This window comes from Mustela nivalis (assembly GCF_964662115.1).
Source record: "Mustela nivalis genome assembly, chromosome: 14".
Lineage (NCBI taxonomy): Eukaryota > Metazoa > Chordata > Mammalia > Carnivora > Mustelidae > Mustela > Mustela nivalis.
The window spans coordinates 56,140,091-56,167,458 of NC_139033.1; the positions used below are offsets into that span (position 1 = coordinate 56,140,091).

Consider the following 27,368-nt stretch of genomic DNA (forward strand, 5'->3'; position numbering starts at 1 on the left):
CTGAGCACAGACCTTCAGCACTGTTCCAAGTCAAAGTTCCCAAAAATGCCATTCTTGAAGTGCTGGAGCCCGAGAGATTCTGCTATGGTTCCGCCAAGGAATTGGCTCCTTATGCAAACAAAACACACAACCCAACACCACGTGGGAATCCAGTGGTTCTTGGAAGAGAAATGAGAATGGAGGGAGTGATCGCCTCTCTGGACTCTGAGTTTTTGTCCACTCTTTGGAACTTTTATTTGATTCCTGTTGCTATCAACACGTCGACCTCCAGGGTGTGCTGATTCTCCTTTCTCACCAGCTCTAGCGCAGACAAAAGCTACTAATTCATGTATTCATTCACTGAACATATCATTATGCAGCTCATAATTGCCAAGTACCTGGCTAGACGCTGCGATTCAAAGGCTCGAGTCGAGTAACATAAAGAGCTTATAACAGTGTCAGATATAAAGCAAGCGCTAAATCGTGAACTCTTCCATAGGCAGGGAAAAGGGAGATATTTTGCTGTAGTAAGGACTCAACCGATGGGGCTGCTTACTGCTTCAAGTGTTGACTTGTCATCTTTCTCCTTTGAACAGACTGACTCCATGTTACTTCAAGAAAGATTCATTGAAAGAAGGAAATAAAAGACACAGATATAGTGTTTTTAAAAACATTTTTTAATGAAGAAATAATTCCATTCCAAAATATAGACACACAATTAAATAGTTTAATCACTTCAAAATATAACATGTCTCCCGGAGGTTCCAGCACGCACACACACACACACAAAACAATACTTAACAGCAATACAAAAAAACCCATACAATAGTAGTTTTGTTACAATACCAGTGAATATTGTGAAATCTTTAGTGTCTCTGAATTGGTTATTTCAAATGGTGTCAAATGACAGTAGTCATAATTAAAAACGTCTTACAGTTAATTAGCCTCAAGATGGAACATTTCTGATTTTTTTTCTCTTTTTGGTTCAAAAGTAAAAATGCCCTTTCTTCTGAGGACACAGTGGAGTTCTTGTTTGTGGCTCCTTGCGCGGAATCAAACCAAGGTAATTGCAGCAACCAAAGGTCGCCGTATTTACAAGATCTATCTACAGTTAACAGCCAAGAACTAATAAGGGCAGACAAAGATGATCAAAATAAAAGCAGACATCAGTGCTAAATTATGATGCAACAGTTTGGCTCATGCATATAAGAAAATACATAGTATATCACAACAAAGGCCACACTCTTATGCAATTCAGTTTACATTACTACTTACAAATGAACCTTCCCTGCCTTATAGAGATCACTCGAGAATCCATTTTTCACAATCTCCAGCACATCTCTCTCTGACCAACTGAACTTACCCTGACTTGCGTCCTGACCAACCGCAACTGATTCCTGAATCTCATACAGCAGATTTTGCCCTGCCCCCCTCCCTACCTCCCTCCTTCCCTCCCTCCACACGGCACCATGGGGGTGGTTGGCTGTGTTAGACCAGTGCTCATTAATAGGCCATCATCTCTGGTGGAGATGGATGTGCAATTTATTGTGGAACAAGAAAGAGAAAACGCCCGCAAGATAAAAGTATCTCGCGGACAGGACAGGTGAAACCGTCTGGATTTGCACTTAGAACAGGTCCCAAAAGTAAATTTGGAGAGCCAAGGAAAGAAACCCCCCCAAAACCACAAAAACCCAAAACAATACACGCCATTTTGTCTCGGCTACAGGACAGGGGTGCTTGGGTCTGGTCTCAGTGCTGACGTGGAGCTAAGAGAAAGAAAAGGCGGCTGGTTAGTCAGGAACTGGTCATTGGCGGCAGTTTCCAGAGTCCTTGCAATGGCTTCTACGATGCTAGTGACAACCGTGTCATGGAGTTGGCAATGAAAGCTATGACAAGGGGGAAGGTTATCAGCAAAACGGTTCGAACCTTAGACAAGCATTTTGATGTCAAAACACAGAGTGACAACAGATGTCAGCTCAGTCTGGACAGGGGCTGAATGCCACTTGCAGCATCCGAGTTCCGAGTTCCAGAACTATCTGGCTATGAGTTAGAGCTGACGGCAATGTAGGTAGCTGGGATGGAGTGGTTTTAGGTACTGAGTATGAGGCACGAGTGGCCACCTGCTCCATCTAGAGAGGTATGGTTTCACAGATGATGGGCGGTGGGAAGGAGATGAACGTTAAGATAAACCAACAAAACTCATAATAAAATCCATCTGTGCAAAGAAATCTGAGAACTGTGCAGTTGTGCCCCTTTGGTGTAAGCCTGTTCTTGGGGACATTTGTCAGGCTGCTTCTCTGGGAGAAGTAGGAAGACGCACATTAACGGACAGCGTGGATAGCTTTGCTATCGCCGAGGCAAGTGATTTTGTTCCAAAGGGCAGCCAAGGACAAGGTTTCGGACCAGACGCAGACACGCCCTCTGGAGAGGGACCGGGCAGGTGTCAGAATGTCTGTTCTCAGCTGGGCACACACCAACCACCACCTATGTGGTGGATGGGAGAAGGTTTTTGCCAGCCCCGGGAGCAAAATCAAATTGCTGAAGCTTTGAGGTTGACTCAGAGCCTTTCTTGCTTATCCTGAACCAGGACTATTTAGAGGTCCTATATGCAACTTTATTCTAAAGCAGTGGTTCTCAACCTTTAGCATGCATCAGGAATCACCTCGGGGGCTTCTTAAAGCGCAGATGGCTGGGCCCAATCCCCAGAGTTCCCGATGCAGCAGGACCTGGTGGGGGTTTAAGAATCTGCATTTCTAAATAAATTCCCAAAGTGAGGCTGATGCTGCGGATCCAGGGCCCCCACTTTGAGAGCCACTGTTCTAAAATGACGTTCTCTTCTTTCTTTTAAAGGAGACAGGAATTCCAGAGAAGCTGCACATTTACGTATAATGTATTCAATACGTTGCCGGATTTTATTTCATCCAGTCGTGCAACAAGTAGATCCTGTTGTCATGTCCCCAGAATCCCTAAGGGAGGTCTTTAATGCTCCCTGACAAGGGCCCTCAGAAAGGACCATCCACAGAGCCTTTCATTCTTCCTTCTTCGACCGTGCTTTTTGCCCATCAGCTTTTCGCTGAGGGCAAAATCCCAACTCCACTTAGAAGAGCCCATTTCCTCTCCCATGACCACAGAAGGCTGCATGCAGAACACCAGGTAGCCAGCTAAGGCAATACACATTCAGAAATAAAAGGAGAGTGAGCGTTTGCAAGCACACTTTAAGCCTGTACATTTAAAGCTGAAGGCCTCCAGACAACCTGATAGGGGAAGCTGCGGACGAGCGGTGTGGTTAGACATGCTCCCTAAAGCTGTAACGAGAGGGACGCGCCCTTGGAAGAGCAGAGACAACTTGAGTCCGTGTGGGGGTCGTATGGCACCTGTGGTTTATAAACAGCTTTAGCAACGAGTATTTCAAAACATAGTTCACAGTTTTTAAGAAGATCTGTGCTGATTTTAAAAACTAGAGTCTATATCATTTGAATGTTGCCTTTGTCTTTTTGAATATGATATCTATTTGGGAAAAATATTTACACTAAATTCTATGGCTGATTTGTTAGAGTATCTTGAAAGAAAACAACCCCAAGTTGGAAAGAAGCCCCAAAGACTGGATTATCCTGGTGTGATGGTTCAAGTCATTGCTCACAGACACTGAGAGACAGATGCAGACAGTGCAGGCCAAGGACCCTTCTTGGCTTCCGGGCTCTGAGTCTGTTTACTAAGGTACCAAATCCTTTGGGGTTAGTGTATAATTGCAAGCGGTTGTTCTTTTCCAATTGCTGCGGGGAAAAAAAATGTACAGTGTATAATAAACTGGTTCGCTAAAATCCCAAAGAATTCAGAAATCAAACGTCTAGCTATAAACAGTATTAATATTGTCATTGTAAACTCAACAGGTTCGATAACATGTGCAAAGGCTTAAAATGCTTGTTAATACTGCCATCGTGAACAACAGCAGTGTGGTTTTCAGCTTGTGGGTTTTCCTTTTTCTCTCCATGTGTGTGGTGGTGGCTGTTTTTTTGTTTGTTTCTAATCAGGGATGAGCCATGTTACAAAAGATGTAACTGATAAGTTAGCTTTGAGCAGGAGTCAGAAGTCTTTTTGTTTGTTTGTTTCCTTCTTGAAACACACAACTACGAACTACAAATCTTAGAACGACAAGTTAGCTGCGCTCTGGTCAGCAGAACGCGTCTCTAAGGGTGGGGGTCTGTCAGGAGTGGCTGCGCAGGGGGGCTCCTCTTGCCGCTGAGGCTGCTGCACGGCGTGTCTTCTCCTCTCTGGGGGTGGGTGCGGGGCTCTCCTTCATCACCAGCTTTCGTGTTACCTTCATCATCTGTCTGACTATAGCTTGCCTGGGAATAAGGAATGTGTAATTTTTTTTTTTTTAAAGATGAAAACTGTTCCCTAAGTTAGGGTTTCGAAGCTTAGGGTTCTCCCCAGCAACCCCTCCCATCCTGGCCCGACACACATACATTCACACACTCTCTCTCCTCCCTTCCTCTGACAGTCAGGAGCCAAGGTCCTGGGACACGGTGTGCCATTGCTCCTTCTGAAAGAGAGGACAGGAGTCCTCTGCGTTGGGTCTCTTGCTTAATGGGAGCTTGAGGCATCTGGAGGTCGAAGCAAGGCAAACGGAAATGTTTGTGCAGATGAGACCAGTCACCTACCATCAAAATGCCATGGTAATTAGAAAAAAAAAAAAACAAACCCACTTTTGATTGTCCAAGCCCCCAGTTTCTGAAGTAGGATGTGGTTGGCCAAGGAGAGTGGTGTACCGTCCGGGGAGAGGGATGGAAAAGGGACAAATCCAAGATCTGAGTCTGCCAAATGGAGTTTTGGTGGATTCTTAAATTTGGTGTTAAATGTTATGTATACTGTATCTCTTCCAAAGAGGCTTGTTGAAAGGCAAGGTTTTACTCTGTTCACTGCTGTTAGTACTGATGACTGCATATTTATTTTCAAATAGCTTTTTTTTTTTTTTTGAGCGAAAGGGTGGGTCTTTTATTTGTCTGGGGTTCCAACCTCTCTTCCTTCCCCGAGAAGGGCTCTGCCCTGGCAGACACCTAATTGACTTGCAGCAGGGATGCTGGCTTCCAGACCCTTGGATAAGAAATGCACGGCTTTGAGGCAATTTCTGGTCTTGTCGCATGGTCAGAAAGCCCAAACCAATTGATTTCCATAGCACAAACTGTTCTAAGATTTCAGTTCTATTTCTTGGTTACATCTAGAACTAGGGTAGAACTAGCTGCAAAGATAAAAAGCCACTGGCTTTAGGATGGAACTGTAAGGTTTTAAATACCTTTTGCCTAAGTGGCTGATGTCATGACAGGCTAGTTCATATCTAGAGTCCCGTGGAACCCCAGCTTGGTAGCCACACAATGCAGTAAATGGCAGAGGCCACAACGGTTTCCGTTTCTCACCACCAAATTGACAACAAAAGATGAAAACAGTGGCTTAAGAACTTTCAGAGTACTGAAATCTTTGGCTTTTCAGTAGAAGACCCAAATGCCACTTCTTATCTAAGTTTATGTCAAGGACATTTCATTAGTTTGTTTAAGAAAATATTTTTCTAGGAACTAGTGACTGATGTTTAAATAATGTGCAGAATAAAAATGATCCAACTGCGGCCACTAAGAGAAAGAAAATGGAGAGGCTTGCTCCTTTGGGACTAGATCTGTTATAACGGGAGTAGATGTTTTCAGAAATGGCTCCTGGGAATTGTTTCCACTGTGGTCATCATGACTCAGGAGAGCACAGGCTGTGGCATTCTCAAATCCAAGGGACGGAGACCAGAATACATAGTCAGTTACACCCATATGGCCTCAGAGCTCGTAAACTATATTTCATCACAGCAGCTCTGCCATGATGTCTACTTGCTTAATCCTAACTCGAGGACTGAGACACGAAGTTGGTAATGCATGAGCTAGGATTATTCTCTGCAAGTTGATTTGTCATTTAAGAGAAGTAGATCCCTTTTTAAACTTAGCAGGCAGAGCTGACTTTACGACCAGCTGTGCTACAGACGTCTCAGAGACCACAGCTGGGAAAGACTGTGTCACTGAAGTAGATACAAGCCCTTGGGTTCCTCCAGCCAGCAACTGGGAGAGGTGTATCTACTTGGAACTGTAATGGGGGACAGTTAAATGGCCATTAGCTGGAGCCAGAGACAACATCTACACTTACGAGACAGGGTAGCCAAAAGTGTATAAAATCTCTGCACACGGCAGAGTCCTAGCTTTGTTTATAAAAATACAGAGAGCAAGCTAGTTCTGAGTCCTGGGCCAGGGGGGCTTCCCCTACACTCACACAGCAACTCCAGCAGCTCCCCAGGACTGAATGGCTTGTGAAGCAGTGAGCGCAGTGCTGGGCACGTACATGTGCACTCACAATAAATTATGGTGTGTCTGGTACCATGTTAAGCTCTTTATAAACTACATCCCAATGAGGACAACTCCACTACGAGGTAAGTATTATGTTATATGTTGTGCAGAGGGAACAGAAGTTCAGAGGGGTTTAATAATTTGTCAGGGTTAGGCGGCCACGATTTGGTGGCACCCCTATTGAAATTGGGGCCATCGGAGTTCAGGCTCTGAGCTTTAAAGCGCTCCACTCCAGTTGTCCTGCCAGTCAAGCGCCAGTCTTGCTACACAGTCACGTGACTGATGATTTTCCATGTAAGTTGCTAGGTCCCTGGGGGTGGGGAATCCCATACCACGTAAATGATATTTTAAACTAAGCTGTATCTTGCTGAATTCCACAATGCATTTGAATTCGCTATTTCAAAGATAAAAGGCTGCAGAAGTTGCCCCCTCTGTTTCGCTTCTTTTGTTTTCTTTAACAACGCATGGTTTTGCCTTCATGTATTAAGGTGCACACATTCGGTCTCTGGGTCCTGAACACAGCACGACTCTGAGGCTGGCCCAGCTCTGGATATGCTGAGCTCGCCTGGACTTTCCCTTGTCAAGTGATGGAGAAGCTGCAAAGTCAGGTGCTGTTAGGGACCAGTGATCGGGCCCTCCATCCCTGGAGGATTTCTGGGGCATCTCTGGTGTTATAGAAGTGTCTGTGCCAACTTTCCTAATTAATAGAGTAAAAAGTCAATTCCCAAGGTTGTCTGCCAAATCTCCCCTGGGTTCTAATGAAATGCTCCATAGGCCGGGATGATTCTTTGACATCAGGAGGGAAGGAGGATATTTGTGACACGGGAACACAGAAACACCTAAGACAGAGTGGTTGTGAACTGAGGTTACTAGTTATCAGAATTCAGTGTACGGTGGCCACATTTCCTCCTAAAGAAGACAGTACTTACTTGAGAGGAGAGTGATAAAAGGATATTGTATTCAACCTTGCAAGCTGACCTGTGGGTGACAAAGGACACAAACAAGAAAGGTGACATGTCAAGTCTGTGATGCGGTCAAGCTGGTGAATTATTTGGTTGGAAGCCATGCAGAAGGACAGAGAGTGAGAGTTCAATGAATGAAAACAGCATTCTGACCCGTCAGGGAACCATATGCTCACAGAAGAGTCAAGGAACGCCACTTCAGCCTTCTCTAGGGCATATGCCTTGAGTAGGGACACACAGGCCTACTATTGTCTCCTACACCTTTTCTTTACCTTCCCCTTGAAGTTGCTGGGCATGGAAAGGAGAGAAGGGGCTTAAGATTAACTAGAGATTTTAGTATAAAATTATATTTATCCCCTGTTAAAAAAACAATTGAGAACTTCAGTGACTGTTGTCACCAACATTCAGAAACCAATATGGGCTCGAAGAGAGAGGCCTAACAGGCGCAGCTAACAGTATGAACCAGAACACTGATTATTTAACCACATCCCTCTTTCCCTCTCGGCAGCAGAGCCAAATAAAACTTGTGTAGGAATGCCATCCCTCAACGCTCCCAGAGACACCCTGGAAGCCTCACCCAGGCTAATTTCCTTCTGTGGACAGGCCATAGATGTGGCAAAGAGCATTCTCCATGGTTCTCCACTTCCGGCAACTTTTTCTGTAGTGTTGAAGCGTGGCTTTACCTTTATATATAGTCACTGATTTTTTTCTTTTGTGGGGAGTGGGCATGGGGTATGATGAAGTCTTCATTTTAGCTGCTTCTAAAATATGGTTGTTAAACCGACAAGGCTAATGGGGCATCCAAACAGGCAAAACCTTTGTTTTATATTGTTGGGATGGGGTTGGGTGGCTTCAGTTTCTCTCTTGCTACATTCTTCTTGGGAAAATATTTTCAAAACAATTCATAAACATATTCTGAGAAGTAGAGAGAATGTATTCTCTCTGCTTTTCTTCCCTTCACTAACGGAGTAAGAGAGAGCCACTGCTCACCTAAAAATACGGAGGAGGCTTGTCTGGCCACTGGACAGAAAGCCTGACATGAAGAAATATCCCGTGGGGCCCGGTGGGGGGGTCAGTGGGTCTCAACCAGGCAAACATCCCTGAGCTCCCAGAACCTCAAGAAAACACCTGTGAATCACAGGGAGGAGAAACACACAAGCAAGACCAACAGGGCAGTAAAAAAATCTCCATGGGGAAAACGTATTCCCTTCGGGATGACTTACTAATTACGTTTATTCCCAGTTGTGCGTGTTATGTTCGGTGAATTCTCAGCTGGATTAATAACATACCCCAGTATATACGACAATCTGTCCATCCACACCCTGCTGAACGCGGGGCCTACAGTTCCTCTACCTTTCTTGGAGAGATGTGATACTCTCCTACTGATTTATTTTGACATGAGGTGGGCAGGGAAGGCGGCTGAGGACAAAGGATTCAAGGGAAGAGATATATTTATACTTAGTTTCTTCAGGCCTTGTTCTTTACATTTTCTTTTTTTAATCTATGAGAAATTGCATCTTTCTCAATGATCTTAGAGGAGTATAAATCGTTAGTCACTATGTTTCCCCTAAAGGGACAAGGTCTTTTTCACTTTCAGATCAGAATTTCTAAGAATTCATGGTGAACAGTAGAGCTCTAAGAAAGTATTTAAAATTTTTACAACTGCCTAGAACATGTGGCTTAAGGAATGCAATCAGAATATTCCGGAGAGGGGCGCCTGGGTGGCTCAGTGGGTTAAAGCCTCTGCCTTTGGCTCAGGTCATGATCCCAGGGTCCTGGGATCCAGCCCTGAGTGGGGCTCTCTGCTCAGCGGGGAGCCTGCTTCCTCCTCTCTCTCTGTCTGCCTCTCTGCCTACTTGTGATCTCTCTCTCTGTCAAATAAATAAATAAATAAAATCTTAAAAAAAAAATATTCTGGACAGGGAGGGTGGAAGAAAGGAGAAGGGGCGGATTTTCTGAGTGATGTAAAAGACCCGGCCACCGAGGGGCGGGGTGCTGGGGCCGGGCCTGGATGCCCATACCTGGTAGGCTTCATCTTGTAACTTCTGTTTCAGGTACTCCTCCATCTTGAGCTCGTTCTCCAGCTGCCGGACTGAGTCGTTTTCATAGTTCTCATCGTCTGGCCGCACGTAGGGGTCCCCGTCTTCTGAGACCCTGGGAACAGACCACAAATGGTGTTTGGGAGCAAATCTTAAAAGTAGGAGTGGAATGCATGTGTTAGCTGTGGTTTTTGGCCCCAATTAACTGAGTCCCCGAATTCTCTTTTTGGCTTCAATTCACTTCAATTCAACATCTTCTGTTACCTAACAGAAAAGTTTAAAAAAACCAACACAACAACCCCCCCCTCCCTAAAACCCCCAAAAAACAAAACACAAACTTTGGAAGTTTGGAGAAATGAATGATCAAGGCATTCTCATATGTAATTTTTCTAAGGCATTCTGATGATCATTGGTCATCTGTGTTTTTCTCTGGTTTACAAAAGTGAATTGCCTTTAAAGCATTTGTCAGTTTTAAAAGAGGTGGCTTTATCTTTGGAGAGGATTTATTTTTCCCAATCTGCAGGCCTTTTTAATTTTTTTAAAGATGGAATCCAAGAACACTTTCTATAAGGAAAGTGAGCCCTCTAGTGAAATAATGATTAAGGACATTTGTTCATAATTTACCCCCACTTTGTGCTGGGATATGCACCCATGTACTTTATTTTTTACCGTAGATTAAGTCTTAGAATAATCAGCTCATGGGTGTCAGGGAGGTCACACTTGAACCCATAGCTCTTGATCTTAAAAAATTCATACTAGTTCTGACTCTAAGAAATCGTTTCAAATTGTTCAGTTCTATCATGAGATAAAGAGTGAAGAATGGTCTCATTCACTAATGTGTGACTCTATTCGCATCTCTCCATCCCCGTTTATAAGAACCCTTTCTGAGACCTAAATCATATGACTAAAATATTCTCAGAATAAAATCCGGTGTCTGTTTAGATTGGACAGATATTAAGACATGCCCTAAAGTGAAGAGAGCGATCAAGTAGAAGTTTCTGGGCTGGAACTTAAATGCCACTGTTCATGTTTATTTATATCCGTACAACATGTCCTCATTATTTTTAGAGGTTTGGGGACAGCCTAAATAGGACTGCGAGGCCTCTGTGAACTTTCCCTTCCCAAGTCCCGCAGCCTGGTGGTGGTAGCTGATACTGTCACCAGAAAGCTGGGGACAGTGGAGTAGAGTAGATTTAGCTACAAGTCTTGGATTTTTGGATTAAAACAAGAAAACTTCAGGTAAGCACATGTAAATGCTTCATTCTGAAAAATCAAACAGGTTCCTTACCAGCTACACTGCCGACAGTTAATTCACCATTTTCAATAAGAAGCAAATCAGATAATTCTAAATTATAGAGGAAAGGACAGGGAAGCAAACCAAAAGGAAAAGCAGCAGCCTACTGCTACTTACAATCATGTCAGAACTGTTGTGTTGGCATCTCTCCGCCTGCCTTTTCACACCCGCTTTCCAACCACATCTCTCTATAGTTCCCCGTTACTACGGGTCTACTCACTACTTGGACTGAGATCCAAAACACCAGAAAGGCCTCTGGTTCGTTTCTTCTTTGGGTCCTGAAAATGGCCGGTTTACTTTTGTAGACTAGTCTGCAGCATTTTTCACATTAAGCACCATCACCTTCCTGGTCTGTAAAGCTCGGGGAACCCCTTTGTAACCCTCCGCTGAGCCTCTCTGTCCGCCTTTCCCACGGCTACCTGGGCCCCCCTCTCTTGCAGGCTCTCCTTGCTTCCCAGCCTTCCTTCCCACTCATGCTGGGCTCCAGCAAGCCCGTCCTAGGGCCTCCCCCTCTGCTTCTCAGCTTTGGGTTCTTAGGCCTGTCTGCTTTGAGTTTGAGCTGATCCAGGGACACAGACAAGTCTAGAGGGGATGTCACGGGTTGTGCTGCTTTCTGTCAAGCCACAGAAGCCTAATTGGATGAAAATCTTTGAAAAGTGCCTTTCAAAGGTCAGATTTACACACACTCAACAAGTCCACCAGATTGGATTTCTTTATAATGAGGCTTTAGACATTCATTGATTTCAATCCCAGGTGCTCAGATAACGTTGTTCACACCCATTCTGAAGAGAGACCTCTCCAGCATCACCGGGTCCTCTAAGGGCAAATGCAGTACAGTTAGAAGGAAGGATGATGTATCTCCCGAGCGAGTCTGTGAGTCCCAAAAGGCAGAGAGGGATTCCTTAATACCATTTTGAGTACACCTAGCCCCGTGCCTTGGGCGTGCCAGGCTCTCAACAAGCACTGGCTGGTTTTGGTTATGGCTATTCTGGGTAGTATGAAGGTGGAAAAGTCCCAACACCCAATTTTTTAAATTTATTTTTTATTTTTTATAAACATATAATGTATTTTTATCCCCAGGGGTACAGGTCTGTGAATTGCCAGGTTTATACACTTTACAGCACTCACCATAGCACATACCCTCCCCAATGTCCACAACCCCATCCCCCTCTCCTAACCACCCTCCCCCCAGCAACCCTCAGTTTGTTTTGTGAGATTAAGAGTCACTTATGGTTCCAACACCCAATTTAATGTAGCATCCATCCTTCTACCTCATCTGGCAGAAAAAGAAAACTTCATCATCCCTTTCTGAAATAAAGAATGAAGCAACCAAGCTTCTATTTTCCCGTATTGCCTACAAAGTATTATGTTGCTGAGAAAGACCCCCAGCCGCCGATACTCACACGTCACTGCGCATGGTGCTGGGGGGGGTGCTGCCGTGCAGGTACCCAGGTTTCCGGGCGTGGATTTGCGCTAGAAAAGTCTTTTCTGAGGTGGGCGATGGAACCAGATCCTCAAACTGAGTTCGCGTAAATTCAGAATCCACGTTACTCTCTGTTTCACTCCCCACCTCTGTTAGGTGCCATGGAAGAAATGAAGAATGACTTAGATTTTTTTTTTAGTGATTGGAAAATAAGAGGGCTGCTGGGCTTAACATAAATCAGCCTGTGCTGTGGAAAACATTAACCAGTTGTGGTACATAAGTCAGGTGAGTTTATTATCTTTTTTTCCCAAAATGCCATTTGATATTGACATGAATTTCTAGAAAATCATTAGGTATACACAATATTGTCTTTTTAAATCTCAAACATATTGAGGATTTTTTGTGTCTTGACTGAATTAATTTTTTTTTAAAGATTTTACTTATTTATTTGACAGACATGGATCACAAGTAGGCAGAGAGGCAGGCAAAGAGAGTGATGAGCAGAGAGCCCAATGCCGGGGCTCGATCCCAGGACCCTGGGATTATGACCTAAGCTGAAAGCAGAGCTTTAACCCACTGAGCCACCCAGGTGCTCCAGAATGAATTCCTTAATACATCTGTTTTGCCCCTTCTACAAAAGTCATCATGAGAATTGCTGTTACTTTTGCTTACTATTACTTTATGATTTTATTTATTTATTTGACAGGCAGAGATCACAAATAGGCAGAGAGGCAGGCAGAGGGGGAGGAGGAAGCAGGCTCCCTGCTGAGCAGAGAGCCTGATGGGGGCCTCTTTCCCAGGACCTGAGATCATGACCTGAGCTGAAGGCAGAGGCTTAACCCACTGAGCCACCCAGGTGCCCCTTACTATTACTTTAATACAGGAAGTTAAAACTAAAATAATACATTCATTTAATATCTCAAAGTATTGTGAGTATAAACTGATAGCATTTGAAGCTTCCACAATGAGATCAACATTTTAGTCACCATGCGCTAGGGCTGTGGGTAGACGCCATTAGTTGTGATGTATTAATTACTGCCATTTTTATCCTACTTGGTAATTTTAATTTAGACTAGCAGCAACAATTTTTATTACTTTAATTCTTATTGTAGAAGCTTTAAGAAAACTAAATCCAGAATCTTTTTAATATTGAAGTTGTATTTCTTTTTTTTAATATATAATTTTTATTTATTTATTTGACAGAGAGAGAGAGAGCACAAGCAGGTAGAGTAGCAGGCAGAGGGAGAGGGAAAGGGAGAGGGAGAAGCAGGCTTCCCGCTGAACAGGTTGCTGGATGTAGGGCTCGATCCCAAGATCCCAGGATCATGACCTGAGCCCAAGGCAGCTGCTTAACCAACTCTGCCACCCAGGCACTCCTTAAAGTTGTATTTCTTATAATTGTTTAATCTCAAACTTTGTGACTTTGTGATAGTCAGACAACTATCTTGCTGGGGGGCTAAAGGAACAGATGAGATGTATTAGTAACTGGTAAGATATTTATCGGCATATTCATGCTGTTAAAGTTTTAAAAACTGTAGTATTATTAGAATAAAGAGTCCCTCTCAATGTCATGCTCTTTATTTTCTGGAAAGATCTTTCTTTGGACATACTGCAAAGGTAAATTTCCATTTAGCCTCATTCAAATAGCCATGCATTCCCAATGAACATAGTTTAAATGAGTAAATAAAACATTTGACTTTAAGAAATAACTTTAGCATCATATCACTTTGGATCATGATATTATACCTTAAAAATATCAGATATTACAAAAACTAGGTTTACAAGTCAATTTTTATGTATTTCTTTATTCCCCTCTGTATTTTTCAAACTTTCTGCATTGAGCATGTATTAACCATCTTCCAATCAGTAAAATATAAATAGTACTAAAAAGTTTGAATATACCAGCAAAGTATCACATAGATCTTTAATATATCTTTTTCTACTTGATGATGAGATCTCTAACAGAGGCCCCTACCACTTATCGGTCCCTCTGCAATGAGTGGACAGCCTAAAGGGGACTGGGGACTCACCTGAATTCAGCTCTTTCACAAGAGAGGACATGGTGTTAGTGATGGAATCTGCAGCAACTAGTAAGTCATTCCTTAAATTTCTTCTTGAACCTTGAGTGAAGAAGAAATGATAATTAAAAACAAACAAACAAACACAGCTTGTACTTCCGCCCCAAAATTTTTATGCAGTTTATCATTTACATTGATAATCCTGAAGCAAGAGAGCTTCAAAGACTTCTCCTTTTCAGAAGTGCTTCCATTCATTTTCTGGAACAATACATTGTACTGAGGGAGTGGCCACAGACGAAGGAGGGGTTCATTCAACTTATTGTGCAAATCAGGACAAGTTTGCGAGTGAAAGGGGCTGGCCATAATAATAAGACTAGGTGACCCGCCATAAACTGGGATGGTCCCAGGTCAACTAGTATCTATAGCCGCCTCTTGTTAGGAAAACACACAGATGTAAAGTCTGGTTTTGCCGGGAGCGCTGCACCTTGCCAGCTGCTACTACTGTTTCTGCCATGACCTGGTGGCCAGCACATGGGATTCTGATCTCCATCACCACAGCCTCTGTTTCTCATCAGGGCTCCTGGAGTTCCCCCTACCTACCATTTTAGGTATCTCTGGGGAGTGGGAACTCTATCCGCTAAATGCCCCCAGAATGTAGGATGGGGTGGGGATTCTTGCCACTGCTGTGAGACCTGGGCAGAAGGTGTACATCCGGGACTCTGAATTCCAACTTCAATTATGGTTTTTCATGGCAGACAAAGCTTATGATGAGGTTTTAGGCACACAAAGGGTTAAATGGGTGTCTGTGGACTGGCTTGGGTATGAGGTAGCAATGGAACAGAGGGCTCCATAACATCTTGGAAAAAAAGGGCTCAAGAACCCAAACACCTGACTTGCAGATGAAGTCACAGAACATGAGTTCTTTATGAGCTAGGGGCTGCCCCTAAGCCACGACGGCTCTTCTGGTACTTTCTCCGGAAGTAAACCTCAATAGGTAAAATAATAAATATATGTAAATTAAGAAGTCAAGAGTCAGATAAAACAATGATAATTGAAAGCTCAATTTGGTTAAAAATGCTGTAAATTTCTTCAAGATGAGATTGAGAGAAGAACATTTTTTTCTTCTAAAAAGTAAAAAAAAAGTTTATTTTGTATAACTTATTTTCTTTTTCAGAAGAAAAAGCCCTCTTATGGATCTATTCCTCTCCCGCAGAGTAGACAGTAGTACATCATTCTCTTCCTTTAAGATTTAAGATTTTATCCCCATACGCAATGCATGAGTGTCTCTTTCCTCATATGCTTGCAATCTCTGCCTATGTTAATTTTTTTTAATCTGCTAAGCGAGAGGTGATATTTGTATTTCTACAACAGTTTGTGAGATTGGACATCCTTTTATATCTTTATTGGCAATTTATAGTGCTTCTTCTGTCCATATCCTTCACGTGTTTGTTTCAGGACTGTCTTTTCTTACCAATCTCTATATGCTTTCTGTGGCGCTACAATCGTGAAACTCGATTGCCACACACTCTGGAAATGTCTTCCTCAGTCTATTTTTTTTTGTCTTTTGACTTTATTTATTTATTTATTTTTGCCCTAAAACTAGTAATCGAATATATCTCCCTTTTCCTTAGATCTCTATGTGAGGACCTGGAAAGATGCTCATGATATACTGCTAACCTAAAGAAAATGCAAACTGCAGACCAAAATACAATGCATGGTCTTGCTTGAGTGAAAAAGAAGAGCAGGTGTTTGTAAAAATTACCTATAATCTTATATAAATGAAAAGCTGAGAAGGACCAAACTGTCTAATAGTTTGGGAATGAGACTGGCAAGGTGAGGGTCCTGTAAGATTTTTTTCTTTTTTCCGAACTTTCTGTAGGTTTAAAAAGCGATGGCAAGAAAAAGTTTCACAGGGGGTTAACCTATTTCCAAAGGCACAAAACGGCTTGCCTTGCGGACCTTGCCCCTACCCCTGGTGTGTGAATGGAAAACGTAGCAGGTGGGAGAATACGGTTCTATCTATCACTCTTGGGGCTTCTCCACTGACTGTGGAGGCTGAACCCCAGGGCCCCACGTTACAGAGGCAGTGATTCAACGCTGGCGGGCGGCTGTTAAATGACCGAGCGACCGCTGGATCGCCGCGGGGCTCCATCCCACTTCGGCCGGGACAGCTTAACCTCAATCTTGAGTTTGCTTCAACACCGAGAGAAGAAAGCAGGAAATAAGATCTTTCGGAATTTTAAAGCGGATTCCATTTACAAAGTTTCCTGGGATACCGGTGAAAGGATGTCCCTTCCCTTAATGCGCACAGACTCCTAAAACGTGGAGCGGGGCTAGAGAAGCCGAAGGGACGGAGGACGGTGAAGCGAGAGACTGACCCGCCTACGGAGCTTCCAGACCAGTCGGGCCGAGGGCCACGCGGGCCGAGCCGCTCGGTGGCTCTGATGAACTCCACCCGCCCAGCACACCGCGGGGTCCCGCCTGCCGCGGAGGGGAGCAGAACGCAACGACAGCCAGCCCCCCCACCCCACTTACTCTGCGCAAACGCCTCCTGAACGTCTCCCCCGACCCCCGTGAGGGAGTCCTGAGGGGTGTGCGACGGGCTGGAGCAGGCGGACGCGGAGCGCACCGGCATGGGGATGGGCCTGCTGATGGTGTGGCTGGGGGAGGAGCGAGGAGAACCTGCCCCCTGCGTCTGGAGAGACAAGGCAAGTCATTAACGGGTTTTCCCAAAGCCTTGGGCAAAGATAAAAAACTGTAACCTTGAGGGCTCCCCAGCAGGACGACGCCCGGGGCTCATGCAGACGGTAATCCGAAACCTGAGTTGCGGGGGGCACAGAGTTCAGGACCACATGGCTATAGTCTGGAGTTTGGGTTACACTGGAAGTTAAGAATATTAGTAGAGGCCTGTTCTATAGGATGTGTGCCCGTTCAATGAGGCTACTGGTAAGCGGTGATAATTACAAGGTGTGTCTGTTTCCTCTTGGAGGGAAGTTCCGTGTAGCATAAAAAGACATTTCAGGATAGAGTTTGAAATATAAACTAGGAGACCCTTGGGAATGGATGTGGTTTGTATAATTCCTAAATTTTTAATCTCTCTCTCTGTCTTGGCATGATCTTTAGAGGATAATTTATAGGCCAGATCACGCCATGTAATACGGTGCATATTGAGTCTCCAATTAAGGGTCAAATGAGGCACAAATTGTTTAATCCCTATTTTGGGGCAAAAGTTCACTTTGTCAAATTGCTCTGTGACTCGATTCAAATGAGGAAGAGAAAAGAACTCTCGGTTTCTAATTTTCGGCTACTTTAGGGATTTTTGGCCACATCTCCTGTAGAGAATGTCTTTCTCTGCGTCTATGAAAAAGCAGTTATTTTAGCAACAAGAGCAGTGAGATTTAAAAGTGAGTAAAGAAAAAAAGTAGAAAACAATGAAAAGCCATTTCTGTCTGTACTATACTCCTAGGCATGAAACCATTCACACCTTGAATTTCACAGCTTTGTTTCTACAATGAGGTTTCTTGGAAAGCTTTTCCATGTTATGGTAATTAGTCTAGGAAGGAAGCCAATCATGAGTAAGAAAATGCAGTGCGACCCTCAGGTGCATTGGGTGTTCACATAAACTCCATTCCAGTCTGTTGGGTCCGGCCAGGGAGACAGAAGACTCTTTCACAGCAAGACCCAGAGACTGACCATCAATGCATTCAGACCCAGGGACATGCCCCCTGAGAGCAGTGCTCTGGACTATTCGATTTACACTTTGCTGTGGGGTCTGCTTGCAGTTAAGACACACAACATCAGTTCTGGAAAATGCCATGCTGTTAGCTTTCTGGGGCTCAGCGTCACACACAAAAGTCAAATCTATAAATTGAGAAAAATCTAGAATTAGAAACAAGGCAAAAGAGAACAGAGCAAAGAACTCATGTGACGCCGGTGGGCTGGGGATGCCACTCTTTCACTCTCAGCAGTACCTTGAATGGTCTGTCCGGGCCCAGGGAAGAGCGTGACCCTTGGCAGCCTGTGGCCCCAGCCTGCTCAAGGACGCGTCTGATTTCCCCCAGCAGACTTTGCCAGCTCAGTCTCAATAACCACGAAACCTCCGCTTCTGAGCTACTGTGGTATCCTCCTGTTCCCCACACCGATAAGAAACGACTTCACTTTTGCGTCGTGCTTTGCCAGGTAGAGGGGTTTTCATGTGCCTCCCCATTGATTTCTCTCCACGACCAACCGCACTAGGCATCATCACTCTAAATGTCCAAGTGTGGGGTCGCAGTGCCCAGAGAGGTCAAGAGGATGGCTGGGGGAGGTCGAGAGGGAGAGCCTGGGCTGGGGTCAGATGCACAGATGCTCTGAGCACAGATGCTCTGGCTACCCTGGAATGCAGGGGCCCGGCTGTGTTTGGGCTGCTGTGGGGCCCTCAAAGGAGTCCCTCTGCCCTGAGCCAGGCGGGGCCCCTGGCAGTCTTCTTGCCCTTACCCGTCCTTTTCCCCAGGGACCCGTCACACAGGAGGGAGGAGCGACTGGGATGGTAGGTTGGACAGAGGGGTTGAAGGAAGGAGGCTCCTCTTGGCTATGTAGCTGGGTTACCCCCTCAACTCTGGGGATCCAGACCCTCTTCTGGGGTAGGAGTTTCCTGATAATAACAGTAATAGTAGTAATATAGTAGTAGTAGTAGTAATACAATGGCACTTTTTAATGTAAACTTACAGTGGCCAGAGCACTTTTACATACATTGTTTGGTTTCATTCTCCTCATTATTGGAACTAGGAATGATAGTAGCTTCTATTCGAATAGGAGTTTGCTGTCTATAAATTAATTTAACCCCACCTATTTCACTTCATCCTCCTAGCAACTGTATGAAGTATAATATTCCCATTTTTCAGGTTAGCCAACTGAGGCTCAGAGGTGGTAACGGTTACCCGAAGCCTCCAAGCTAGAGAATGGCAGAAACAAAGTGGATCCCCCTTTTGTTGTCAAGCCTGGGGCTTTCCCAGAGCCCCACAGTCGCTTCTGAGGACCAAAGGCATCAGGACCACCCATCGCAGGCTTCACTGACGAGAAAGGTTTAGCAGCCTGAAGCTGAGGAGGTGCAGGGCCTGGCCCCATCCGTGGAGTTGGAGTAGCAGCCTAGGGCTTCTGGCTGGCCTGGAAGATACCTTTCCGTTGCCCAGTTGCAGTTGTGGGGGAGAGTGTGAGTGCCCCGGGGTGCAAGAGCCTGTGGGCTATTTATCAATCACTCCAGAAATGCAGGTGCAAATCTCTTATCTGCAAATCTGAAATCCAAAAAGCAAAGTACTTTGTTTCATAAGTATTTGAAGCTGTGTATATGCTCCCTGCACTGCGCAGCCTTTCTAAAGCCCGAGAGGTTCTGACTCCTGGGACCTGTTTGGAGCCAGTGACTTCAGATGTGGGGCTGTGGGTGTGCATTTCAGTATTTTAATGGCTATCCTGGTGCTGCTTGCACCCGTTAGTTGGGCTCTCCAGTACAGGGAGCCCACAGGGCTGCCTGCCCCCCCCCCCCCCCCCCGCCTTGGGCAATATTCTGGTCCTTGAAACCTTCCTGTCTGTAAGTCTCTTACCTCCCCTTCTGCTCAAGCCCTGAGCTTTCCCGCTGGGTTTGAGGCATTCCCACTCCCAATGCTCCCTGCTTTGTACGGCCTGGTCTCCAAAATCAGCTTTCCCCACTTCTTCCTGCCTGCTTCCTTCCTTCAAAGCCCCTATTAGTGGTTCTGTGTTAAGAGACAAATAATTGACTGTAGTTATGTGTTAAGGGAAAAACAGTAGACTAAATCTAAATTACACCGCTGTGTGAGTGACGGAGAGCCACCATCTCCTAAATGAATCTCTAATTGGTACAATTTCAAGCAGTCTGATTGTGTGAAGACTAAGTGGAGATTCTGTGCTGGAAACACGATTCACTGGCATCTTCCCTGCAATGCCCAACACCCACCTCATGTCCAGACTCTGGGGAGGGGAGGGCCCTGGCTCCCTGGAGATCATGTCTCTTTGTCTGGACACTGTCCAGTTTGATGCATTTCCTGGGGCCTACTGCTGGGAATGCCATCTGGGGCCTTCCTTCCAGCTCTCTCTTTAGGGTCACTAGGAAAGGGCAATTGCCTCTTGGCGTTGGGATAGATCAATAGAGATATCACTGGGTTTCATTTTCAGGTGGTGACCCCTGTGGATGGCGGCCTCTGGCCTGGTCATGAAGTCTGGTTGTCTGCTAACAACTTCAGAAGAGTTAGAGTGCGCAATCTCTGTGAACATCCTTTCCTGGAAATTACTTGATGATTAATGGAGAGCAGACGTGAGGGACAATGGTCCATGCAGATCAATCTAGAGATCTAAAATTCCTGAGAGAACAGTTGATTTATGGAAGAAGGAAAACATACATCATACTTGGCAAATTTAGAATAGCTCACTTCCTAGCGAATACATGAAAAATTCATTTCTGCACTCCATCCTCTGAGTCCTCTCAACTTGCTGTTGTATCAGTTTTTAAGAAGGCTGACAAAATCCATACATTTTTCTGATTCTTTTCCAGGAAGAATTTTGGTTTCCTCCCAGCACCAGAAAGGAGGGAGGCTTCAGGGAAAGGACCAAATGTGTAATCGCGGAAACAGCTGTTCCTGGAGATGCCGCTGGGCCAGGTGGCCACGAGACAGGAGTGGCTACCCTCCCCGTGGCTGAAAAGTCTACCTTTCAGGTTTGGCTGGGAACACAGCCCAGTCCGCCTGCTTTTCATTAGCGGCTTGAGAAGGTGCAGCAGAGCAGCGTTTGGCTATGTTTGACCGCCTTGTCATCCTTTCGTCCAGTACGCATTCACTGACTATCCTTAAAGGGATTGCTGTGTCCACAGTGCTGCGGGGACACAGATGAGGTGACTAATTCTGACAGGTCAGGCAGGAGGCATCACTTGACTTGGGTCTTAATAGTGGAGATTTCGGGGGCAGAAGAGAGGATGTGTTGCAAGGAGAGAAGAACATTCCAGGCCTTAGCGTGTCATGAACAAGGGAAATGTGAGGGAGCCAGGCTGGTGGACGCACCGGTTCATCATGGAGAACGGAGGAGACTGAGGCTGGTGAGGGGTGGTGCCAGGTTTGGGGGTCTCTGATGTCATAAAAGGGGCTACATTTAATCTGAACTAGAAGGTCCTCTCCTCAGGTTTTTAAGTAGAGAAGTAATTTTTACTTTCCCAGAATTAATGGGCTAACCCCTGATTTTAAAAAAGGTAGTGAGAGGGGCGCCTGGGTGGCTCAGTGGGTTAAAGCCTCTGCCTTCGGCTCAGGTCATGATCCCAGGGTCCTGGGATTGAGCCCCTCATCGGGCTCTCTGCTCAGCGGGGAGCCTGCTTTCCCCTCTCTCTCTGCCAGCTTCTCTGCCTTCTTGTGAGCTCTGTCTGTCAAATAAATAAATAAAATCTTAAAAAGAAAAAAAAAAAGGTAGTGAGAGAGAGAGAGTCTGAGAGGATATGTTTTGAAGACTAGATGTTAGTCCTAATATTGCAGTTGATTATTTATGAGATGAATTCTCCCCCTCCAACTCCTCTATTCCACCTGTGACCGCGTCCCCCCTCTCCACAGGATACCCACCAGAGAGGATGGGCAAGGAAACGAAAGGAAGGTGAACTGATGCTGGTAAAACTCATCATTTCTGGCCTGTTCATGTTCCACCGTGTGTTTTAGAGAAGTAGGAGCCTGAGTGACCAGGATTTCCTGAGTTCATAGGGCCTCCAGTTGTAAAGAGAGAAGAGAATGGGGAGCAGGAGACAGGATTTGAAATGTTTCACTTTCCTGCCCTGACCGGAGACACTTAGTTAACTGGAGGGAGGAGTAGGGAAGGTGTTCTTGTGTATGTGCAGGTGTGTAAAATAGGGGTCCAGTTAGAAAAGTTTGCATATTGTTGGACACATGTGTAAACATCTATATGCAGTTTTGAACTAGTAGCTGACATGCATATAGTATTTTACAAAGTGCTTTCACATCCATTATCTTTGAAAATCTATGCAACAACCCTCTGAGCTATGTAATTTTCAGTGTGTTTTTAATAGATTCCTGGAAAGTTAGTTGACTTAGTCAGGTCTAACACCAGTGATCTCTCTACAAAAATTTTTGTTGAGACCTTACATTCTGAACTCAAAGTCAGGATATCTGGTTTTAGATTGGGATGTGATATTTGGCACTGGAAGTCTACCAGAAACAGAAACATATTGTCACTGCAATTACACCCCAGCTGCCTTCATTACTAAACTTTTTATGAGTGTTCTTTTTATGGTTCCTTCAATAAATCTTAAAGATACACAAAGAAGAAAGAGGGTAGGATAATTTTGATGCAAGTTTTGTAAAAAAAAAATTTATTGCTTATGATACCATAATCATCATGTTATATTACAGGCACTATTTTTTTTTTTTAAATTCATGTTCTCTCCTCGAGGGGAATAAATTCATGCATTACCTCTAACAAGAAACAGTATAATTAGGAATTATATATACCAGTATAATAAAATACATTGAACCACACAGACTTAGGATAAAGCAAGTAGAGGTTATTAAATCAAGCACAATTTGTTGTGCGCAGTGTCTGAAATCTGGTTTTACAAAGAGAATGTCCCCAAAGGGGTAAGGCTCATAAATAAAAAAAAAAAAAACAGAATTTAGAAGCACACGCCAGACTAAAACCTCTAAATTCTCTCCTTAGATCATGTTATACCAAAGGAAGTCTATACATTTGGATGGCATAAGTTCATTTCCTTGTAGGACTGCCTGCTCCAGATCGGGCCAGTCAGGGTTCTCTGTCTTTAATTTCAGCTGAAGGTCAGTGTCATAATCAGCCACTTGACATCTGCTGCTGTATTTATCTGTTTCATTACTTAGTGCTCCTCCTCTAAAGCTCTGAGGGAAGACTTCCTTTTTATATTTCATGCCAACCGAAATTTTGGTCCCCTGAGAACTGGCATTTGGGTTCTGATAAAACCACCAATTATGTTTTACTTTTCTTTCTTTCTTTCTTTCTTTTCTTTTCTTTTCTTTTCTTTTTTTTCCTTGTCTCCTGGCCAAAAAGCTCCGAGGCACATACTTGCTGCTTAAGATGAGCATATTGGCATTATCTTTTCTTTCATTTCTGATTTTTCTGAATTTATTTTATGAAGTCATTTTTGATGACTTTTGTTGCAAACTATCTCGGGTCCTTTTTGAGAAGAGGCTTGAGCATACAAGCAAATCAAACGAGTCAAGACGAGTACATGGGTCTCCGCGCCCAGACAGAGCACTGCTGCCATCTGGACGGTGCCCACGAGAACCTCTGCAGCAGGACCCAGCTGAGGGCTGCCTCTCCCAGACTGCGGAGCCGGGGAGGGCTGGGGGGGGGGGAAGGGGGAGGAGCGGGAAGGCAAGGAGGCAGGACACTGCTCTACGTGCTCAGCCTCAGCCAAGCTTTGGCTCTGGGCAGCATATGTTCGTGAACCCACTGGTCCACTAAGCCTTTCCAGAACAGGTAGCCTGGGAAGAGGCAGGAAAGGGGTACAGGAGAGACCTTGCTCAAGGGAGGCTGACTGTCTAGAGGATGACTGCCCTCTCTCTCCACTTGGCGGAAGAAGTTTAGAGTTGAGCCTTTTTTTTTCCTTTTTCTGTGTACATGCTAAGTCAGAGACAGGAAAGAAAAGAGGCTGTTGCAAAGAGAAGCGGCACAGCAAGGCATTTTTGTCTAGCATGATCTAAGTGTGTTGGAAGTATAATAGCATTACCCCGTGTGTGGCTTTACGGGCAACGGCACAGGCTATACGTGCCCGTCCTTCACCCAGGGCGACTCTCTCTCTGTCGGATTTGACTCTAGTCAAGTAAATTTTTTTCACAAAATACAAAATAGTGTCATACATTGTCTTTATTGTCTGACATTACAGATTAGTTTTACACTTTCCTTTTTTACAGACCGTGGGAATGAAGGGTAAAAATGTGTCCAGCATTTTGCAGACATTCTTTGTTACACACAAACACACACAATGAATAATAGGAAAGAGAATACAGAAGAATAAAAGGTACGTTGAAATCGGACAGGCTGTGGTTCTAATCGATCCCAGGAAATAACATGAAACTTCCTGCTAACACTAGCAAGAGTACATGCACTTGACATTAAAGCTGCTGTTATTTTGCTTCTAGTTTGTTATTGTTATTTTTTGAGTATGCTACTCCCTCTGCTGGCCCTGGACCTGACCACAGGGTCAGACATAGGGTTCCAGTTTAGACTACGGTTACGAGAGTCACGGTGCTCCTGCTTCCGGAGAAGACATATGTAAGGGCCTTGTGAACTCCCAGAGCAGAAAGGTTCTTGGTGATAAGAGAAAGCCTGAAAGTTACCTATTCCTTTGAGATTATTATGAACCAATGGTAGGGATTCTGCTTGCAAGAACTAAACAATGGGCAGTGTTTCTCTTAGGTTGAACACATTTTAGTGACGGAAGACAGGGCTTAATACTTATGCAATGAAAAGAGATGCAATTGGCTGACATTTTTATACAAGGAGGTCCCACGCCTTTCCATTAAAATGGATACTGAACTAAATGGTTGACAGCACGAGAGGATGTAGAGAGTAGCTTGAGTCTGGGGACTTTTCCTAGTGTAACTTTAGTAGCGGCGGTAGGCATCTCTCTACTAAGAGAAGGGTCTGATCAACAACCCAGAAAACATGAGACTGGTTTGAAATGTAGACTTCTGGAGATCTAGAAAGGTTCCAACAAATTACAATTTTTCCCCCTCTTCTAAAAGATATAATAGCTCTTGTTTTGATGCTGACAGTAGTAATAGTTATAAAAAATGCTAACTTTTGTATGTGTCGATTCAAGCACTACATTGAAAAGGAAGCAAATTAGTATGATTTTTTTTTTCTCTTTCCAAACTGAAGCATGAACATACATTAGAGGCAAAAGCAATGAGAACAGCAGGATGGCAGGCCCCTCCACAGTTAGTTAAGACCTGCAGTAGGGAACATAACTTACTCCCTGCTTCAGTTCTTCTTCCTACAGAAAGATTGAATCAATAACAGTTAGATTACCCAGGGTTCCAGCAAGAGCATGTACACAGTGTGAGGGAACGCAAAGGGGAGGGGGAACATCAACATGGCTTTGATGGCTGCCTCTCCTACCTTGGTGACTTTTAGTTCCACAACTCTTTTGGTATTTGAGACAGACCATCTCTTTCCTTCCTGTGTCCATACATCTTTCAACACAGTCTATCCCTCTCTCCTGGTGTTTGTATATCCTGATCTGATAGACTGGGCTCAGGTGGGCTAGATGGCAGCCAAGATGGCTGGCGGTAAGTGGACTCCTGGATCCCATCACTATGGTGACAGAAGCTATGGGAATAGAAGTGTGTGCGGGGGCGGGGTTTCAAGGTTTCCTGTCATTCAGTGAAGGGAAAGATGAGATCGACCCTCTTCATTTGGTATATTTGAAAAGGAAAGCAGAAAGAGCTTTTCTGGATCATCCAGTGAGATAACAGAGCAGAAACAGGAAGAGGTTATTAGTTATCTAGTCCTGTATTCATATGTACAGTACAACAAAAAGTGAGTTCTACGCTTTATGGGTCTAATGCACTGAAAAGGAGATTTTGTTTAGAGATGATAAAACATTCCCAACACTGATGGCAGGAAAAGTTGACTAAAGAATAAAACAATAAAAAAAAGGGGCGCCTGGGTGTCTCAGTGGGTTGAGACTCTGCCTTTGGCTCAGGTCATATCTCAGGGTCCTGGGATCGAGGCCCGCATCGGGCTCTCTGCTCAGTGGGGAGTCTGCCCCCCCCCCAACCTGCCTCTGCCTACTTGTGATCTCTGTCTGTCACATAAATAAAATCTTTTTTTAAAAATTAAAAGAGCAGAGAAAACAAAAGAAAGAAGTGTCATACTTATACCCGGCCAGGACACAGGTTTCAGCAAGTGTTTGTCAAATAAATAAAAGAAAGAAAGAAAGGAAGAAGAAAGAGAGAAAGAGATAAAAGAAAAAGAGGAAGGGAGAAACAATAAATTCTGGTGTGTCAGGGATGCCGGAGAACCAGGGACCTAAAGTAGGGACATCTGTCTCACAGGTGAGCTGCCCCAGGGACCTGGCCTTCCTCACTCCATCAGACGTTTCAGTTCCTGCCTTTGGCAAGTCCCCTTTCCAATCCACAGTGGTTCCTGTGTGTCTACATCAGGCAGGCCGACCATATAGCTCTGACTCCTCCACTGAGCTGACTGTGGCCAAGGGGCCATGATTACTCTCGCTGTGACTTGGAATGTGATTTAGTATATACCGAAGAAGGGAATCGAGATACGAAAGGAAGACTGCTACTTCCTGGGGAGAATAACATCATAGTACTCTGCAGAGGACCTTCCTAGGTCATCTCATTAAACCCCCTCCCCGCAGAGAGCAAATAGTTTGCATTTGAGACCCACAAAAGTTATGTGACTTGCTGCTAAAGCCACACAGATAAGGTAAAATGTTTCGCTGAAATTAACAGTTACTGGTCTTAATAAAACTATAGTCACCCCCAAAATTTCATGGCTGTATCTTCATTTTTTGAGTTAGACATTAGATTCTGTTCACTTTATTCAGAATTATGGAAGCTATTAAATGTAAAATATTCCTAAAGAAATCCAGCTTTATTATTTTTAAGGACATAGGAACTGGAAATAAGCCAAGAAGTTGTCCTTTGAAGGTCCTCAGTGGTCTGGTTCCAGGAAATGGATAAGAATGAGACTTGTCATTGACTGCTATCATTTGTTGTATCTAAGAAAAGGTCTTAATATCTGGGACTGAAGCCATATTTTGGGGTTAAGCACATGTATCATTGGAAAAATAATTGCACATTATGTATGAAAGATTTTTAGAAATGCCATAGTCAGAGGTCTAGGAAGTATTTGAACTTCTTACCTTTAGTAGCTTCATGAGACCTTCTAACTGGACCATTAGCTCTCTCCGGCTCTCCTGGAGAGCAGACATTCTCTGTTCCAGCTCATCCTTGCGCTGTCTAAGAAAGAAGCAATTGTCATCAGAACAGCATTCAACCAACTGAGCTGATCACATTTCTTAGTCTTGTGGCAATAGTGGACCACCAGGAAAAGGGCATCTCCGGAACTCTAACATGGTTTCTAAGCAGGAAAATGTTGTCAAATGAACATGAGGTGTACATTTGTTTGTTAGAAGTCATACTAAAATAGAATTAGAATCCTATTTGCTATTGCACCCAATATGGTTGATGGCAAATCAACCATTTGATGAAATCTTTTCTGAATGCTTACTATGTTCTGG

The 27,368-nt window shown here is 44.3% G+C and overlaps 1 protein-coding gene across 21 annotated transcripts in view; it reads right to left on the reverse strand.

The window, feature by feature from the left end:
- Nucleotides 1-635: 635 nt before the first annotated feature.
- Nucleotides 636-27,368, reverse strand: part of DTNA (dystrobrevin alpha) — a 355,996-nt gene continuing 329,263 nt past the window's right edge. For 10 of the 21 annotated variants that reach the window (XM_082699565.1, XM_082699546.1, XM_082699553.1 and 7 more), the window contains 7 exons: nucleotides 26,991-27,087; nucleotides 25,080-25,100; nucleotides 16,625-16,784; nucleotides 14,102-14,191; nucleotides 12,052-12,220; nucleotides 9,337-9,469; nucleotides 636-1,745 (listed from right to left, as the gene is read on the reverse strand). In XM_082699565.1, the coding sequence (XP_082555691.1) occupies nucleotides 1,605-1,745; nucleotides 9,337-9,469; nucleotides 12,052-12,220; nucleotides 14,102-14,191; nucleotides 16,625-16,784; nucleotides 25,080-25,100; nucleotides 26,991-27,087 (811 nt within the window). In that variant the 3' untranslated portion in view covers nucleotides 636-1,604. Of the gene's footprint in view, nucleotides 4,326-4,445; nucleotides 4,523-7,282; nucleotides 7,332-9,336; nucleotides 9,470-12,051; nucleotides 12,221-14,101; nucleotides 14,192-16,624; nucleotides 16,785-25,079; nucleotides 25,101-26,990; nucleotides 27,088-27,368 lie in introns of all 21 variants that reach the window. The other 11 variants (XM_082699568.1, XM_082699551.1, XM_082699566.1 and 8 more) reach the window with 5 other exon arrangements.